At 46.1% G+C, this 19887-nt stretch overlaps 1 protein-coding gene across 1 annotated transcript in view; it reads left to right on the top strand.

Annotated features, from left to right (window-relative positions):
- The window catches only part of LOC129855522 (VWFA and cache domain-containing protein 1), an 83410-nt gene extending 64266 nt beyond the window's left edge, over window positions 1-19144 (top strand). Inside the window, exons 13-26 of the mRNA XM_055923281.1 lie at window positions 3753-3921; window positions 4137-4279; window positions 4749-4930; window positions 6019-6129; window positions 6579-6701; window positions 7703-7919; window positions 8255-8415; window positions 8643-8729; window positions 11651-11767; window positions 12300-12451; window positions 12863-13024; window positions 13430-13507; window positions 14662-14763; window positions 16482-19144. Of these exons, the coding sequence (XP_055779256.1) occupies window positions 3753-3921; window positions 4137-4279; window positions 4749-4930; window positions 6019-6129; window positions 6579-6701; window positions 7703-7919; window positions 8255-8415; window positions 8643-8729; window positions 11651-11767; window positions 12300-12451; window positions 12863-13024; window positions 13430-13507; window positions 14662-14763; window positions 16482-16723 (2046 nt within the window). The 3' untranslated portion in view covers window positions 16724-19144. The remainder of the gene's footprint in view (window positions 1-3752; window positions 3922-4136; window positions 4280-4748; window positions 4931-6018; window positions 6130-6578; window positions 6702-7702; window positions 7920-8254; window positions 8416-8642; window positions 8730-11650; window positions 11768-12299; window positions 12452-12862; window positions 13025-13429; window positions 13508-14661; window positions 14764-16481) is intronic.
- Window positions 19145-19887: the final 743 nt, after the last annotated feature.

Genomic DNA, 19887 nt, shown 5'->3' with positions numbered 1-19887 from the left:
GAGCACATTTGTTGTCATTTGGAATGTTTTTAAATATGTCACCAGAAGGGCATAGTGCCTTACGATTGCATAATTACAGATATTCCAGCCCGAATAGTACAAACTGGTTGAATCAACGTTGTTTCAACGTAATTTGTCAATGTATTGTGACGTGGCTTCTACGTGGAAAATACATTGGATTTGACAAAAAGGCATCAACGCAAACTGTTGAGTGTGAAATTTCAACCACAGGATTGTCATTATTGTAACCAAGTTCTAAAACTATATTTTTGGTCCACCAGCCACTGTCAGGTAGATTTAAAAATCTCCAGCCACTCAAATTGTTTAACAGACAGAATATTTTCCCCCGCTAAAATTACACTAACAAAACACACAAAAACAGATGAGCATGCTTTGTAATGATTCTAAAACAATAAATGTATTACTAGTAAGAAGTAATGTGGTATATCGTTTTATTTCTGTTTTTTTTTGCGACCTCAGCCATTTAACCAAAATATCACAAATTAGATAAAAAAATTCACCTGCCCCTTTAAGGGCGGAAGGTTACCTGGTAACACGGCATGGGAGTCATGTGCCTATGAGATGGAGTCTTACTAAAAGCTGCGTTGTCTTATCTTCGCTAGCAGTTGAAACTCAAACATTGAAAAATAATCTGGCTTGTGAACAAACAATGTCAATTAGCCAAGAGGCACAAGGACAAAGTCTCACTTTAGTAGACTTTAATTTCAAGAAAAGTAGACCAACTGTCATGCCTGTGCACAGCGCTTCTAAAAACCAATCTTTAAATCAGCTCTTTACGTGTGCACAACCTAGCCAGGCAGTGTTGCAGCTTTAGGTGGGATAGGCTATAGGATTCGTAGGTCTTTTGACGTTGTGCGATTCATTTACCGGCTGTGAAACAAAACGGCAGGAATACTTTGAAAACAGCTACTATGGCATTTATTTGACTATAAATGGTAATCATACTTGACTATTTTTATTCACAAGTGTGAGTGAAATGCTCGCACTGTGGAGTCCTGACGACCCGCCAACGTGGCTGGCTGGTAAAATGGACGTCTTACCCCTGGTGTTAATTTTAAGCCCTGATTGTAACCAAAACCTTGTACGAAATATGTTGAATGTGTACCTTTGAAACAACGTCAGATCTTCAACGTTAACTCCACTATCAGAAATAGACTATAGGCTGGGCAGCACCTCCTATTGGAGAGTTGATCCATCTACAGCTATTCGTTTGGTCTCCCATCCAGGGTTTAAAACCAGACCTGGTTAGCTTTATTTGTCACTGACTACTACCAATGTGCTATCGTGACGATGATTGAGAGATCTCTGAGTGTACAAAACATTAAGAACACCTTCCTAATATTGTGTTGCATCCAGAGTCGCATTTGATTTATTTTTCAAGCTAAAGCAGATATCATACAACAGGTTTTTAAAGGACACAAGAGTTTAGTTTAGTGTTTTCATTTTTTGCCGTTGAAAAATATCACGATACTGGTATCGTCTCGAACAGCACTGATCACTTGCACTATGTACTTTTTTTAATGTCATCTCAACTGCAATCCATGTCATTTGGTTGTGCTATTAGATGAAGCACAGTGGTAACACATTAAGTTGTATGAGTACAAAACGTATGACATTCGAATCCCATTTGATCTTTTTTGTGCTTTTAAATGGCTGAAAGCGCAGTGGTAGTACACTTCGATGACCACTAAACAAGCAATCAGACATGGCTTTTCCATTGGAATTTGGTTGTGCTTTCAGATGGTTGAAATCATAGTGTGATAACACATTGGGAATTCAACAAACTTCTGGCGGTCTTTTTGAGCGAATACAGGTTGAAATCTCATTTGAACAACTCAAACGAACATTAGCAAAATGTCCATGTTGAAATGTGGTGTGACCAGTGGAATACAAGACCAAGACTCCCCCTTGTTATGTATATCAAAATGAACCTTTACCAGTTGAATGTAGACACAAATTTACCAGTTGAATGTAGACACAAATATAATATATGAATATATTAAACATTTATGAAATATTGTAAAAAAATATATATATATATATATAAATCAACAATTTACATGTGCCTATACTGCCGATCCACTTTTCTGGACACTGGATTTTAAAAAGACACTCCAGGACTATTCACAGAAACACGTCTCTTTCTATCTAAAGAAAACAGTGCCGTGTATGAGAAATGCATGATCAACAATTGCTTCAGTAAAAGTATGAAAAATACATCTCAGAACAAGCACACAAAATGTGGTGAATGCACAAGCTTCCGAAGCTAAGATATGATCTGTCACGTCCACAACCGTTATGGATGTTAAGGGCACCAGAATGCCGAAAAAAGAAAAAAAAGGAGACTGACAATGAAAAGGAAAAACAAATTATAGACCATGAAACCTTGATCAAAGTTAGCTTTACAGAGAATTTCAAGAGCTGAAAAACATTTCCTGAAAAAAACAGTATGAATGTTACATTGCCTGTCCCAGCCACCCCTCTATCTTTACAGGACCATGGAACACGCAAACAAAACTCAACACTTCAAATTTGGTCTGTATTGTATCAATAACATCTCAACTTCATAACTAAAAGTGGGGGACAGCTGTGAGTGGAAAAACAAGCTCTTTTCTAAATGTCATGAATGTAATGGGAGCGGCAGGTAGCCTAAATGGTTAGAGCATTGGGCCAGTAACCGAAAGGTTGCTAGATCGAATCCCCGAGCTGACATGGCAGTTAACGAATCCCCTGAACAAGGCAGTTAACCCACTGTTCCTAGGCCGTCATTGTAAATAAGAATTTTTTCTTAATTGACTTGCTCAGTTAAATAAAGGTAAAATGGTCAAAATTCATGCAATTACCTACAGCATACAGCTCTTAAGGGTAATTATAAAAGTGGTTTCATTTAGAAATGACTAACTTTATTTGATCATGCTCAGGTTGACCTTCCTGCCTCTATATTTTTTGTCAAGGTCAGCGTTAAAAGGATAACTTTGCTTAGGAATGTCTTGTTGTACCAGAGCTCCTAAAAGGTTCTGGTGTGCCGCAGCCTCCCAGACAGATCCACTCCACGTGGTTCATTGAAAAATGTGGACGAGGCCAGGCGAGTCGTACGCGGCAGTCGCTCTTGTCTGTTGCTGGCGTCGTCCTTACGCACAGCACATTTATCTATCTATCTCATTGGCAGCAGTGCTGGGAAAGGACCGCCTGTTCGTGTGCGGGTGTGCAGGGTCATAAAACACTCGCGGTGACATCTGACGGTAAACACACTTGAGGAGAAGCCGGACAGGAGTAGGAGTGTGAGTTCTAGAGTTTCTAAACCACAAGTTCAGATCAGTCGTATCTTATCAATGGATTGTACAAATCTCATAGGAAAATATGTGTTTTTTAAAAAACTTTATTGAACTAGGCAATTCGGTTAAGAACAAATTCTTATTTACAATGACGGCCTACCAGGGAACGGTGGGTTAACTACCTTGTTCAGTGGCAGAAACACAGATTTTTTTAACCTTGTCAGCTCGGGGATTCGATCCAGCAACCTTCCGGTTACTGGCCCAACGCTCTAACCACTAGGCTACCAAGCTGTGCCTTTGCTCTGTACGTCTCTATTCTAAGTCGAAGCTCCTACACAAAACGGCCATCCTGTTCTCCCTCCACCTCTCTCCGTCCCACCCGGTGTCTATATTACACTGCTGTGTCTGTGCACCAGGGATGTCCCCGTTAACACATGAACCCCTTCCTCTCCCCAGGTCCAGGACACATCGTTTATCCTGTGCATAGTGTACGTCCAGCCAGAGATCCCAGTGAAACACCTGAAGAACCTGAACACTGCTCCCAGCTCCAAGCTGCTCTATCACCGCCTGGACCTGCTGGGACAGCCCTCCTCCTGTCTGCACTTCAAACAGCTGGCCACCGTCGGTAAGAACCAAGGCTAAGGCCATACAGTCAATGACTGGGGCAGAGGAACCCAGGCTGGAGGCAGAGGTTGCATTTGAAAGATGATGCCGCGGCTGTTTTTAGCGTTCTTTGTCTCACAGCTTGCTAATGTTTGTAGAACTGTAAGTCGTTATTCATTTTTGTCTCTTTCTCGCTCTCTCGCTCTCTCGCTCTCTCTCTCGCTCTCTCTCTCTCAGAGAGCCCTACGGTGATGCTGTCTGCAGGGAGTTTCTCCTCTCCCTACGAGCACCTCAGTCAGCCAGAGACCAAACGCATGGTGGAACACTACACAGCCTACCTCAGTGACAACACACGCCTCATAGCCAACCCTGGCCTTAAGGTACACACACACACACCAAGTTATGTAAAGGTATTGGTAAATGGGGGGGAAACGGTGAAGTTCCTGTCAATAGGCTAGTCGTTTAACAGTAGGGACCGCCTTAGAGCGATGCGGCGGCAGTATCGAGACGCCATCAAACAGACATCTTCCCGGGAAAGACTCGAGAGCCAGCGCACACTAGCGAAAGCCACCAAAAGAAAGGAAATTAACTGCCGCTCAAGTCTCTTTCTTACACTTCTCTCTGTGTCTTTAAGGAGAAGCTGGAGAAAAGCTCCATGTTTTTGGCAAGCTGTGTGCATAGCGTTCTCAGCCCCTCTCTTTACGGGGTGGGGGAGAGACTCTCGGTAAAGGGTGAGGGGGGAGAAGCGTATCTGAGATCCTGAGCCGGGCTTAAAGAGAGAGCTCGGCTCCTCTTCCCAGGCCCATCTAAACGAAACCCTGCCATGTCCCTCTTTGTCCCCCCCTGCAGTCGTCGGTCAGGAACGAGGTGATGGCGACCAGTCACGTCACAGATGAATGGATGACACTCATGGAGATGAGTAGCCTCAACTGCTACATTGTGCGCCGTTACATAGCAACGCCCAATGGGGTGCTGCGGATTTACCCCGGCTCGCTAATGGACAAAGCCTTCGACCCAACCCGGAGACAATGGTGAGGTTTATTTAGGGGGGTGGGGGGGGCTGCTTTGAAATAATTCCAGACTCCTAGAGAGGGATAGAAAGTTATGTCCTACTGCACAGCGTTTCTGCACAGCTTAGCACACAACTTTCTCTGTTTTCAGTTAGAATGATTGAATTTGCACGGAAAAGTTTGAATCTACTAAAACCCTGCGTGACACTTTTCATTTTGCACGGCAGTTGTAGAGTAGGCCGTTGATATATTTTCACCCTGGAATGTTCCGGTAGGAATGTTTGTCAGTCAACTTTTCTTCCCCTCTTTATTTCCCCCCGTCTTCAGTTAGTACGGAACCCACCATGTATCGTCGTGGAATTAGCATGTCGCATCAACTTGTTTGTTTTGACCTGACCCTGCCCGCCAACCTCCTTAACTGACCTTTGACCCATACAGGTACCAGCACGCTGTAGCCAACCCAGGCCTCATCACCTTCACTGACCTTTGACCAATACAGGTACCAGCACGCTGTAGCCAACCCAGGCCTCATCACCTTCACTGACCTTTGACCCATACAGGTACCTGCACGCTGTAGCCAACCCAGGCCTCATCGCCTTCACTGACCTTTGACCCATACAGGTACCAGCACGCTGTAGCCAACGCAGGCCTCATCACCTTCACTGACCTTTGACCCATACAGGTACCTGTACGCTGTAGCCAACCCTGGCCTCATCGCCTTCACTGACCTTTGACCCATACAGGTACCTGTACGCTGTAGCCAACCCTGGCCTCATCGCCTTCACTGACCTTTGACCCATACAGGTACCAGCACGCTGTAGCCAACCCAGGCCTCATCACCTTCACTGACCTTTGACCCATACAGGTACCTGCACGCTGTAGCCAACCCAGGCCTCATCGCCTTCACTGACCTTTGACCCATACAGGTACCAGCACGCTGTAGCCAACGCAGGCCTCATCACCTTCACTGACCTTTGACCCATACAGGTACCTGTACGCTGTAGCCAACCCTGGCCTCATCGCTTTCACTGACCTTTGACCCATACAGGTACCTGTACGCTGTAGCCAACCCTGGCCTCATCGCCTTCACTGACCTTTGACCCATACAGGTACCAGCACGCTGTAGCCAACCCAGGCCTCATCACCTTCACTGGGCCTTACCTGGATGTGGGCGGGGCTGGCTACGTGGTCACCATCAGCCACACCATCCACGCCTCAAGGTACTGTGTTTTGGGCCCTTCATTAGTTCATCTGCATGTGTAGTTACTGTGTAATCTCTGTGGAGACTGTAGACTGGAGGCAACGCTAACACAGGCTGCATGTTAAGATGTGTATTTATATTCTGTTTATCTTTAACACACACACACACACAGCTCTGATAATGCAGGCGCAGTTTGTGTGTAGGTGTGTGTGAGCGTGAGCACATGTGGTTGGTATCACCTTAATTGGGGAGGCCGGGCTCACGGTAATGGCTGGGGGGCGGAATAGGTGGAACGGTATCAAACACATTCGCGCCGTCCCAGACACATTGTGAGCCGTCCTCCCCTCAGCAGCCTTCACTGGTTTGTGGGGGTAGGTTTGCATCCACAAGCAGGGAAGGTAGGTAGAGAACATGGAACGTGTACCGTTTTTTAATAACTGTTCTCTCCTCTCCGGTCTCTCGGTGCAGTTCTCAGATGGCCTCAGGGTATGCGGTAGCCGTGATGGGCATAGACTTCACCCTGCGTTACTTGTACAAGGTTCTGCTGGACCTGCTACCCATCTGCAACCAGGACAAGGGCAACAAGATCCGGTACGTCATTCTTTGAGGGCTCCTTCTCTCCCGTCGTTGAAGGTTTGCGGCTATGCCTGATAGGGCTGCTGAGGGATGACCCACTGGTGGCTTTGTTTTTTTAAAGACTCTGAATCAAGCGAATCTGATTTGAATGGCTCGTAATACTTAGTTCGCCAGGATCCCAGCTCAGCGGGATTCACCATATGAAGAGACTGGCGGAAGTTCTCTGTTGTGGTCCAGAAATAAACTCAATGCTGGTTAGAAGAGGCGGAGAGGGAGGGAGGGAGAGAAATGGAGACAAAAGGAGATAAGCTGATTATAATTGCATTCCAGAGACATCCTGTTACGTTAGATGCTGCTGCATTCTCCCTCTCTCTCATTCTCTTTTCAGTCTCTTTCCCTCCTTTCCTCTCACTCCCTCCCTCTCTCGCTCTCCTTCTCCCTCCCTCTCTCTCCCCCCATCCTCCCTCTTTCTATACCTCCTCTCTCTCTCTCTCTCTCTCTGAGAGTCTTGGTGTTCAGTGGTTCATGTGTAACAGGATTAACCCAGGGTAAGAGGACTGGGGTCTGGCTGGTGTCGGTTGGGGTTGAATGGGTTTGGATCAGGCAATATGGGGTAATTTAGGGCTCAGGGGGACTTGGTTGGGGTTGATTTGTGTTTGGCTCAGGCAGGATGGGGTAATATGGGGCTCAGGAGGACAATAGAATGAGCTGAGCTGGAGTCTGGCCCATGTGGCGCTCTTTACCCCCAGATCCTGCTCTCTCTCCCTCGAACACCACCCCCCTCTCTCTTCTGACTTAACACTGCTCTCTCTCTACCACCCCTTCTCTTCTGACTTAACACGGTTCTCTGCCTTCTACATCCACTCTGAGCTCTGGGTTCTATTGTGTTGAAGTCAGATGGGTTTCAGTGGGCATGTGGTCCCGTTTTTTGGCTCAAGTGCGTTAAGTCAAATTCATTGTACTGTTCAGTAAAATGAATGGTACTTGAACTGGAGTTTCTCTCTCTGTGTGTTTAGGTGTTTCATCATGGAGGACAGGGGTTACCTGGTGGCCCACCCCACCCTCATCGACCCGAAAGGCCACGCCCCCGCCGAACAGCAGCACATCACCCACAAGGAACCGCTGGTGGCCAACGACATCTTGAACCACCCCAACTTTGTCAAGAAGAACCTCTGCAACAGCTTCAGTGATCGTACAGTCCAGCGCTTCTACAAGTTCAACAGCAGTATCATTGTGAGTGGATGGGTTATGACGCGGTCACTGAGACTAGGTTAGCGACACAAACGGGAGAGTGCGAGCCCAGTTCGACTGCTAGATAGATGCACACTGTGTTGTCCTCGTAAAACCACTTTGTCCGGGCTGATTATTCTAACATGTGTAATATTTATCAGTGTCATAGCCCCACCAAGTGGTGGGAAATAATATAGCAGGCGCACTGTTGCTTTCTCAGAAGAAAGAACAGCAAAATACTGTAGACCCTTGGTGCTTTCCTCGTAAGAGCCATTTTGATAAACCATAGTATAGTAGCATATTTTCTTTCTCTCACTGTATCCATCGCCTTCACTCAGGGTGACCTGACCAACCTCGTCCACGGGAGCCACTGCTCCAAGTACCGGCTGACCCGTATCCCAGGGACCAACGCTTTCGCCGGCATCGTCAACGAGACGTGCGATTCGCTGGCTTTCTGTGCCTGCAGCACCGTGGACCGCCTCTGTCTCAACTGTCACAGGTCAGGACACGGTCACAGGACACAGAGTTGCAAAGGAGATGAGCTGCGATGGTTTTCTTGTTACTATGAACGAGTGATTTATCGGTGTAAATAGTTGTATGTACAGGGTGGAATAGTACGCGTTACGTTATTTAAACTCTATCCATTTTTTGTTGTTGTTGAATCGTCTCTGTAGATAATGCAATTCTTTTTGAAAAACGTTTTTTAAAGTCTGACTTTTGCTGCAGGATGGAGCAGAATGAGTGTGAGTGTCCATGTGAGTGCCCCCTGGAGGTCAATGAATGTACTGGCAACCTTAGCTACGCTGAAAACAGGTGAGTGCTAGGATCCATAATTATGGTTCTGTATTGCGTAGCCTACCACCAACAACAGTTACAGTCCTGCATGTTTAAAAAATAAAGAGGTGTGTGTGTGTGTACTGTATATGTGCCAACTCTTTAGTGCCTGTAGACTCTTTAGTGGCTCTGTTAGTCATCTTAGTCAACATCGTTCTACCAGGCTGTCTGTCTGTCTCATAATAATCAAATAGCTGTGATGATTGCTCAGGTACCCCAATGGTGGCACAAGCTTCCCCCGAATGTCAGGACACATCCCGAAAACCTACCTTTTCCCAGTGTCTCTCTCCGCAAAAAAAAACAATTGTCTTTTGGTCAGTGCTATCCTGGATCCCTGGGACGTCCCTACCCTATACCCTTACCTAACCATTCCCCTGACCGTTTTACATGTCAACTTCAATGGGGTAAGGATATCCCAAGGATCCCGGATAACATGGATCCTTGTCTTTTCCTGCTTGTACTGACTTTGCTGATAACTACTTTTACTGAGGTAAAATGTGCTTGCAGTGACTGTGATATGTGGTTATCTCACCTAGCTATCTTAAGATGAATGCACTTAACTGTACATCGCTCTGTATATACAGTACAATCGGAAAGTATTCAGACCCCTTGACTTTTTCGAAATTGTTTGTTACGTTTACAGCTTTATAATTAAAAAAATGTCCCCCTCATCAATCTACGATACCCCACGATACCCCATAATGACAAAGCAAAAACATTTTTGGAAATGTATTAACAAAAATACTTTTAATATTGCCAGCAGCATACCACCCTGCATACCACTACTGGCTTGCTTCTGAAGCTAAGCAGGGTTGGTCCTGGTCAGGCCCTGGATGGGAGACCAGATGCTGCTGGAAGTGGTGTTGGAGGGCCAGTAGGAGGCACTCTTTCCTCTGGTCTAAAAAATATCCCAATGCCCCAGGGCAGTGATTGGGGACACTGCCCTGTGTAGGGTGCCGTCTTTCGGATGGGACGTTAAACGGGTGTCCTGACTCTCTGAGGTCATTAAAGATCCCATGGCACTTATCGTAAGAGTAGGGGTCTTAACCCCGGTGTCCTGGCTAAATTCCCAAACTGGCCCTCAAACCATCATGGTCACCTAATAATCCCCACTTTACAATTGGCTCATTCATCCCCCTCCTCTCCCCTGTAACTATTCCCCAGGTCGTTGCTGCAAATGAGAACGTGTTCTCAGTCAACTTACCTGGTAAAATAACGGTAAAATAAATAAATAAAAATAAATAAAAATCACATTTACATAAGTAATCAGACCCTTTACTCAGTGCTTTGTTGAAGCACCTTTGGAAGTGATTACAGCCTCGAGTCTTCTTTGGTATGACGCTATCTGCATGGCACACCTGTATTTGTGTAGTTTTTCCCATTCCTCTCTGCAGATCCTCTCATGCTCTGTCAGGTTGGATGGGGAGCTGAGCGCTCTGGAGCAGGTTTTCATCTAGGATCTCTCTGTACTTTGCTCCGTTCATCTTTGCCTCGATCCTGACTAGTCTCCCAGTCCCTGCCGCTGAAAGTCATCCCCACAGCATGATGCTGCCGCCACCATACTTCACCGCAGGGATGGTAGCAGGTTTCCTCCAGACGTTGCGCTTGGCATTCTAGCCAAGGAGTTCAATCTTGGTTTCATCCAAACAATGTGTATTTGTCATGTGTGCCGAATACAACAGGTACACTGAAATGCTTACTTACAGGCTCTAACCAATAGTGCAAAAAAGGTATTGGGTGAACAATTTGTAGGTAAAGAAATAAAAACAACAGTAAAAAGACAGTGAAAAATAAAAGTAGCGAGGCTACATACAGACACCGGTTAGCCAGCTCCACCAATTTGTTCGAAGGAAACACCATACAACTGGCAACCGGGATCAGCTTGCAGGCGTCCAGCCCGCCACAAGGAGTCGCTAGAGCACGATGGGATAAGGAAATCCCGGCCGGCCAAACCCCTAACCCGGACGACGCTGGACCAATTGTGCGCCGCCTCATCGGTCTCCCGGTCACGGCTGGCTGTGACACAGCCTGGGATCGAATCCGGGGCTGTAGTGAAGCCTCAAGCACTGCGATACAGTGCCGTAGACCACTGCGCCTCTCGGGAGGCCCGACTCCAATCAAGTTGCAGAAACATCTCAAGGATGATCAATGGAAACAGGATGCACCAGAGCTCAATTTCGAGTCTCATTGCAAAGGGTCTGAATACTTATGTAAATAAAGTAATTCCTGTTTTTGCTTTGTCATTATGGGGTATTGTGTGTATTTTGCTGGAAAAAAACACATATTTTATATATTTTTTTAGAATAAGGCTGTAACTTAACAAACAATGGGGAAAGTCAAGGGGTCTGAATACTTTCCAGAGGCACTGTTAAGCGTCTGTTATTTGACTAAATGTAATACACACATCGAGACCCCTGTCTTCAGTCAACCATTTCACTGTCTGCATCATTCCACTGACATACTCTACGTCTGGCTGGAGGGGGCTTTTTTGGGGGGGAAAGAAATGGAGGACTGTGTGGTGGATAGAGGAAGTGCGTAGTCAAGATCACCCACAAAGCTATCGTTCTGCGGACAGTCCGGCGTTCATGTGTCGTGTTCCCTCTTTTGACCTTCGCTCTATAATGCGAGATTCTCCCTCAGTTGAGTTTTTGAAAGCGGTAGCCTAAATGATAGTTGAACCGTCGTTATCCCTTTTTGTCTTTTCCGTTCACGGATTGAACTGTTTCGACCATGCCGTTTCTCCGACCTCATTAGCCTGACTGCCGGTGCCAGGTGTCTTTTCATTATTTGGCTTGTAAATTGCTGCTGTTTGACCGCGCGGTCGCCGGTCATACGTTTCTGGCGTTGCGACCGCGTGGTCCACGGTCATCGTGGTCTGACCACGTGTGGTTGTTCTTTAGGAATCCCAGCTGCGAGGTGCACCAGGAGCCCCTGTCTCTGACGGTGATGGACTCCAGTCTGCAGGACACCCTGCCCCAGTGCATCAACACCCGCTGCAGCCAGCGCTTCACCAGCAGGTAGAGCACACGCAGGGGTTTAACATTCTATTTGTGTCGTCAGGTCTGTAGATGCTCTACAGACCATCAGTAACGTTTCAACTAACAATCTATTAATTCTAAACTTAACCTTTACCCTAGGTCTTAATTTTTAAACCTTACCCTAAACCTAACCTTAGCAAGCAGTTGCTTATCCACATATAGTCTGTTGCTTATCAACAAAGTTTGTTGATAGTATGACCATTTTGTAGAACATCTACAGATGGACTGTCCCAAAGAAAGTGTGACCCATTCCAGCCCACATCACCAACCTGGGGGAACGACAGGGGGAGGAAATACTGTACCGGAGAATAAACTCTTTCATTTAGGCCTCACCTTTTGTCGTCTGTCGGTACATAGATGGATTAAATAATGTAGTGACGCTGATTTTAGAAGAGCAACGTTTCAGATTACAAATCATTTCCAAAAATAGATTTGCTGAGATGAACTGTGAAGGGAATCCCTTGCACGTCATAGACTTTATTAACTCTGACCTTTACTCTGTGATCCTCAGTGACTGTTTTGGCGTGCTGGACTGTGAGTGGTGCATGGTGGACAGTGATGGGAAGACCCACCTGGAGAAGCCTTACTGTGCCTTGCAGAAAGAGTGCTTCGGGGGCATCGTGGGGGCCAAGAGCCCTTACATGGACGGCATGGGAATGCTGGGTGAGTACACATAACCTTTCTGTCACGAGGTCATGCAAACAGAATGAGCTAGTGGGATAGACTTTGTGAAATGATGTTTGATTTCCCACAGCTATGTGATAGTCCTCCAAGAAGAATATTTAGTTAACTTTAAGGCTCGGACAGACCGGTAGAATTGTTGAGCGTCTTACAGCCTGTAGTACTTGGCACCTCTGAAGAGAGTGTCGGAGATCATTTAAAAACCTATTCTACATGTAGAAATGGGCGAACATGGCGGCCGTCAGTCGCCCACCGGCGGGTGGTCCCTATAACCGCACCACGCTGACGGAAAATGAACGGCCCACGCTGTGCAGACCGACAATTTGTCCGGTGAGTTTTCTCCTTTTATAGATGGAATGTAACCCTTCGCCCTTCTCTCCCCTCCCCTTCCAGATGAAGAGGTGGTGTCTCTGAACATGATGAAGAGTGCCCCGGTTGGGCCGGTTGCCGGGGGTATTATGGGCTGTATCATGGTGCTGGTGTTGGCTGTCTACGCCTACAGACACCAGATCCACCGACGCTCACATCAACACATGTCCCCTCTGGCTGCACAGGGTAAGACACGGTGACATACTTAGGATGACCGTCACCCAGAAACAACTATGTAGTTGGTGCATGCAAGTTGGACAACGCCGGTGACGCCAGTCGCCTTTTTGATTTTAGGTTTGATTCAAGTCTCATGCCTAGGAAATGTTATTGACATTCAAGACCACTTTGTGATTTGTCTAAGTCTGCTATGAAAGTACTCCCAACTCGAAGACCGTTATTGCTCCAATGTTGTCTGAGTGTCTACGGTCTTAGTGTCGCTAGAGAAAGCTGCTACGGCTGCCGTGGGAATGATGTAAAAGGAACGGCTGACCTTTCTAGACGCTGCAACATAGAGCCTCTTCTTAATGGTAATATTGCTCATTATTAACACTGGCTAAAGAGAATCCATCGCTCTCTCCCTCCTTCCTACAGAGATGTCCGTCAGGATGTCTAACCTGGATAATGAGAGAGACGAGCGAGACGAGGACAGCCACGAAGACAGGGGGATCAGTAAGTACGCCATATACACTGAGTGGACAGAATGTTAGGAACGACTTCCTAATATTGAGTTGCACCCCCTTTGGCCCTCAGAACAGCTTCAATTCTCGTCGGGGCGTGGACTCGACAAGGTGTCGAAAGAGTTCCGTAGGGATGCTGGCCCGTGTTGACTCCAACGCTTCCCACAGTTGTCATGTTGGCTGGATGTCCTTTGGGTGGTGGACCATTCTTGATACACACGGGAAACTGTTGAGTGTGAAAAACCCAGCAGCATTGCAGTTTTTGACAGGCGCCTGGCACCTACTACCATACCTCGTTCAAAGGCACTTAAATCTTTCGTCATGCCCATTCACTCTCTGAATGGCACACAATCCAGGTTGCATTTGTCTCAAGGCTTAGAAACCTGTCTCCTCCCCTTCATCTACACTGATTTGAAGTGGATTTAGCAAGTGACATCAATAAGGGATCATGGCTTTCACCTGGATTCACCTGAGTCAGTCTATGTCCTAATGTTTTGTACACTCGGTGTAGATTAGTGTCCGTGAGCTTTACCTCACCGATGGGTTCCATTAATAATAAAAGTGTTCTGTAAGGTTGTGAGCCGTTGCAATCCTGAAAGGAACTCTTGGTGCACCCGTTAAAGGCACAATTCTTGATTAGTTTCTCGCTTGAAATTTTTATTTTTTATTTCACCTTTATTTAACCAGGTAGGCAAGTTGAGAACAAGTTCTCATTTACAATTGCGACCTGGCCAAGATAAAGCAAAGCAGTTCGACACATACAACAACACAGAGTTACACATGGAGTAAAACAAACAAACAGTCGATAATACCGTAGAAGAATAAGTCTATATACAATGTGAGCAAGTGAGGTGAGATAAGGGAGGTGAAGGCAAAAAAAGGCCATGGTGGCGAAGTAAATACAATATAGAAAGTAAAACACTGGAATGGTAGGTTTGCAGTGGAAGAATGTGCAAAGTAGAAATATAAATAATGGTGTGCAAAGGAGCAAAATAAATAAATACAATATGGGAAGAGGTAGTTGTTTGGCTGCTGAACCGCTATAAATATTGCATATTGTACCTCTAACTTGATTTGACCTTGTGTTCGCTAACCTTTGCCCCTGAGTTGACCTGTATTGTTGCCTTGTTGTTCCTCGTCTTGCAGTCAGTAACACCCGGTTCATCGCGGCGGTCATCGAGAGACACACCCACAGCCCTGAACGCAGGAGGAGGTACTGGGGACGGTCAGGGACGGAGAGTGACCACGGTAAGACCACAAGACGACCACAGAGGAAACGGGGCACTGTACTCCCCTTAAAATCACACACGTTCTGGTTAAACGGGGAGAAGAGTGGTATAACTCTGAAAACCCACATAGCAGATAGCACCCGCTGCCTTTGTTGTTCCCTCGCTTCCCCTCTGGAGACGAGTCTCTTTCTAGCTAGCGCCGGTTGCGTAACCACTGATCAGAGAGGGAAGTGAAGGAGGGGCAGTTGAGAAACTGAGCGAGTGTGTAAGAAAGGGGGCGGAAGCGCTTCAGGTCAAACGGCAAAGTGTTAAGTTGCCGGTTCTTTTCCCCGTCTGTCGGAGGTGTCCTCCCACAGTCCACGCACTCACACAGCTGAAGGGTCTAGGTACACTCTGAACACACACACACACACTCACTCACAGTTTTAACACTCAAACACATTTTAACACTGTGTGTGTGTGTGGAAACACTGAGCTGGTATCTGTTGGTACACACGCCAGGGAATTGGAGGAGCATTTGGTGTTTGTTTGGGGTCAAGGATGTTGTCTAACAGCCTGCAGGCAAACAGACATCCTGCTATGGGCATTAGTAATTCAGCCTCTCTCTGTGTATTATGTCTTTGTGTAAGTTATTACCGCACTCCTGACCTTTTTCACATCCTCCGTTCCAGTCCCGGTCTCTGTTTTCTCAAAAAAAACTGACGACAACAGCAGTAGCACTGTCTGAAATGACTTCTCATCAGGAGATGGCAGGAGTTGTGGGTAGGAGAGAGGAGTTATATAGTCGGTGTCTTTCCTCTCCCCCGGATCCTATTGAACTTCCCTCTGACTGTTTTCGGGGGAACATTTCGAAAGCCCAAATCCCATTCAGAAGCTCTGCTAGCAAGTCTATATCAGTACCTCTCTGTTTTCGCTTAGATCGATCCCGATAGACGCCTACCATTGCCCATCGTGCACTCCAATCTACCTTCCACTACACTCAGCAAGTTTCTCTTCTTTCGACCGTTCTAGTGTTTTCTAAGAGTTGATGTTTCCTCTTTGGAGTCTAAAAGGGCCTGAGGGCTTGCTGAGTGTTGGGCGTTTGGCAGTTTCAGAGGCAGAGATGAGATGTACGATGTTGCAACGGCAATAATCTGCGGGGATTCAGAGGAAAGATGGAGGGATGGATGGATGGAGGAATAGATAGAGGAGTTGAAGATGGAGGGATTGATTCAAACGTGTAGGCGCCCCCCCCCCCCCCCCCTCTTGAATGCGTGCTCTTCCCCTCCACTGCGGGGGCACTAACTTTCCCTTAGTTCGCCCCTTCAAACCACCCCACGTGCAACGCACACCACTCGCTGCATGTACAGCTCTCTTTCTCCAGAGCTTTCTACAACGATTGCGATTTCACACGGATGTAATTAACGAGGCGTGGTGGCTAAGAATTGTGTTCCCTAGACTGTAATTATAGATCGCCGTAAGTATACTCTGGTGTGTAAAGTCTTGCTTATTTTCTTCAGACGTTTCTACTGCTCTGTCGTGGTACGCTGTTCAGATTGCAGTAAGAGGCAGCGAAGCAATCGCAAGGCATCCAAGTTTGGGACACATCACTGTGCTTCTGTGTGCTTGTATCCGTGTCTGTGTTTTAGAATGTCTGTCTTGTATGTATGTATGTATGTATGTATGTATGTATGTATGTATGCATGTATGTAAATTGAATGTGTATTAACATATGTGTTCCTGTGTTTGTCACATCAGGCTACAGCACCATGAGTCCTCAGGAGGACAGCGAGAACCCTCCCTGCAACAACGACCCCCTGTCGGCCGGCGTGGACGTGGGTAACCACGACGAGGACCTGGACCTGGACACGCCCCCTCAGACGGCGGCGCTTCTCAGCCACAAGTTCCACCCGTACCGCCACCCCCCTTACCATCACCCGCTCCACACGCACCGCCTGCAGGCGGCCGTCACCGTGCACAGTGTGGACGCAGAGTGCTGATCCTAAACCTCCATTCCCCTCCCTTCCCCCCAGGCCTTGGCTCTCCTCCACCCCCACCGGACCTCTTCCTCGACCTGGCTACATTGGTGGGGCCCCTGACATGCAACGCTACCACTACCGTCACCTCCAGACTCCACCACCATGTAGGCTCCCACTGGGCCCAGCCAGGGTGAGGGGAGGTGGGCTGAGAGAGAATATGAGCAGACCCCCCCCTCTCCCGCTGGAAGTTTCCTTGGAAGATCATACACTGTAGGAGGAACACTAGCCTCTGTAGCCCAGCAGAGCTCCACTCAGAACGTGGGGGGGGGGGGGGATGAGGGGATGAGACGCAGCTGCTGGCCTTATTCTAAAAGGGTCTGAACTTGTTTAAAAGTGTCAACAAAGGATCTCCCATGTTTAAGAAGACAACAATAAAAAAAAGGAAGAATTAAAGGATTATTTTTCTACTATTTATTGAACCGGATTTGAGGTGGATCAGAGTAGAGACTGACCGTGTGGCTGGAGCTGAACTGAAAGGACTCTGGTCGCTAAGGTAACCAGAGTGGCTGATCATGGATCACAGTGAGCCTCTGCTGCACACTTCCCTCGCTTTCTGTCGAGGATGCATCGAGGAAGTGGTTATTCACGCTGTCGTTTTGATTATTTTCAGTTGTGAAGATAAGCTCTTTGTGATGACTGGACGTACTGAATAGAAGACATTGAGAAACCCACCCACTTGTCTGAACTAGATGTGTCGTACTCCGATCACCTGGCCTACCATCAGTCACTGGGGCTGCTGTATGACTGAATATTGGCATGCAAGGACCCTGGCAGAATGACTCGGACACAGGAAGTACAGTGCCCATGCTTTGGTGCCCTGTTATCTGCCTGAAAAGAAAGGTATAATGAGGCTTGGTGGAATTGGTTGGTCTGTCTTCGGACCTCACACTGGCATCTGGACCTGGTGGACCAAGCTATGGCTCTCTCTGTCTCTATGCCTGAGTGGGACCTATTAGTGTTGAACAGAGGAGTGTGTGTGTGTGTGTGAGTGAGTGAGAGCTGTTATGGCTGCATCCATTATTCTGTTCCTTTTGTGGTCAATTAATAAAAACAGTCTTCTGTACACACTGCTTGTGCTACAGTCATGGTGTGTGTGTGTGTGTGTGTGTGTACAAACTGCTTGTGCTACAGTCATGGTGTGTGTGTGTGTGTGTGTGTACACTCTGCTTGTGCGTGTGTTTGGTCTGATTGTAGGAAGGTGGTCAGAGCATCTCCATTGAAGGCATCATTATATGTTTTAATTGTTTCCCCCTATGACTGTGTGCTTTTTTCAGTCATGCGATCCATGGTTTAACTGTTCCAAATCAAGTCATCATGATATTCATTTAGTTTGGGTAAAGAATGTCTGGTTTTTTTTTTCTTCTCCTGAACGAATAGTATAAAGTGTACATATGTTAAAATAAATATCACAAATAGCTATTAATGTGTTACACTCCATATGTCTATGTTGAAAATTAAATATTGTGTGCTCAAAATGATGCTCAGATATTTGAGTATATTTTGCAATTTTCCAGCACATGGTATCGATCTGACTTTACGCTGCGATTTCGATGTTATTAGGTCTACCTTTCTTTAGGTCCATATTGGATGGAAAACAGACTGACATTGTGGTATTTTACACACTTCAGTTGGAGAGCAATCGTCTTTAAAAGCCTCGTATTTTTATTACACTTAGGGTCCAAATGTCACGGAAAACAATATCAATCGACAGGAAGAGATTTCATTTGAGACTGCATTGGAACTTTCTCCCTGTTCGTTGAGTTGAATTAGTTCTAGACAGGTTATGGGTCAATTTAATTTCGATTAGAAAGGTTTTACCCGGTTACTTCCTGCAATAGAATTGAGCCCAATGTCGCCTAACCCTAAAGCTGACATTATGGGATGTTGTGGTACTCTCCTCTCAATGTAGTTAAAAGCAGTCATTTGATTTAGTTACAATTAGCATCTACTGTCCTCTTCTTAACTACCACCACTGAAATCTTAGCACTGAACGTTACTCCTAACACGACACCGCTCTGGTGAATGTACTGATTCTGGAATGTCAGTGCATATTTCCTACTCAGGATGGTACCAAAGCATAAGTGGGTTTGGTTCTGGAAAAACATTTACTGAGTAGTGTTGCGAATAACTCTGTTTTTACATTCGTTTTTTTCTTTTTAGTTCCGTTGTAGTAATAACATTTTTAACAGGAGAGAGCATTAACAGTATTTACCAGCTGTTGTAAGCAAGTATAATTTTGTTTATACCGAACGCTATGAATTGTATTAATGTACTGAAGGAATTTCAATGTGTGTATCATTCCTTTTTTTTCCAGTGTAACATATACAGTTATAATATGGAGATTTATTGCAATGTGAATGTGATAAAAAAAAGTCAATTTTAGACCCCTTGCCTCTTTCAATGTGTTGTCCATTTACTATGCTACAGTTCACTGTGTACAATGTACTGCCTCAATATTACATTCACTCTGTACCATGTACTGCATCAATATTTCATTCACTGTGTACCATGTACTGCCTCTATATTTCATTCACTGTGTACCATAATGTATTACTCCATTCAATATTCAATTCAACATAGTCATTTTAGTTTAGACAGCGGTCCTCTTAGTTCAGCAATAACATGACACCTTAAACACCACCCATGGCAGACACAATCACAGTACAACATGGCAGGCCTACAAAATGACACATTTTACTACTGGATCATCATGTTCTTAGGTCAGTCAGTGGGGCACCACGTCATGTCTGCCAGTACAGAGACAGTAGGACTAACTGATGGAGACGACCTACTCCTCCATCCAGCCTCATCCTCAGTGTCCGGTCCAAATTGCTATGTGTCACCAACCCATATTTATTGTTGGATACATTTTTTTCTTTAACCTTTATTTAACTAGGCAAGTCAGTTGAGAACAAATTCTTATTTACAACGACGGTCTAGGAACAGTGGGTTAACTGCTTTGTTCAGGGGCAGAGCGGCAGATTTTTACCTTGTCAGCTCGGGGATTGGACCTAGAAACCTTTCGGCTACTGGCCCAACTAGATTGGGTTGGGAAGGTAATTTAGGTCAACTGTAAGGTACGAGACAAGGTACGAGGCTTTGCAATCCCGGACGGCGTGTTTTAG

Source organism: Salvelinus fontinalis, chromosome 5 (genome assembly GCF_029448725.1).
Source record: "Salvelinus fontinalis isolate EN_2023a chromosome 5, ASM2944872v1, whole genome shotgun sequence".
Classification (NCBI taxonomy): domain Eukaryota; kingdom Metazoa; phylum Chordata; class Actinopteri; order Salmoniformes; family Salmonidae; genus Salvelinus; species Salvelinus fontinalis.
Note: the sequence above shows the minus strand (reverse complement) of the source record. Positions and strands in the feature narration are given on the sequence as shown.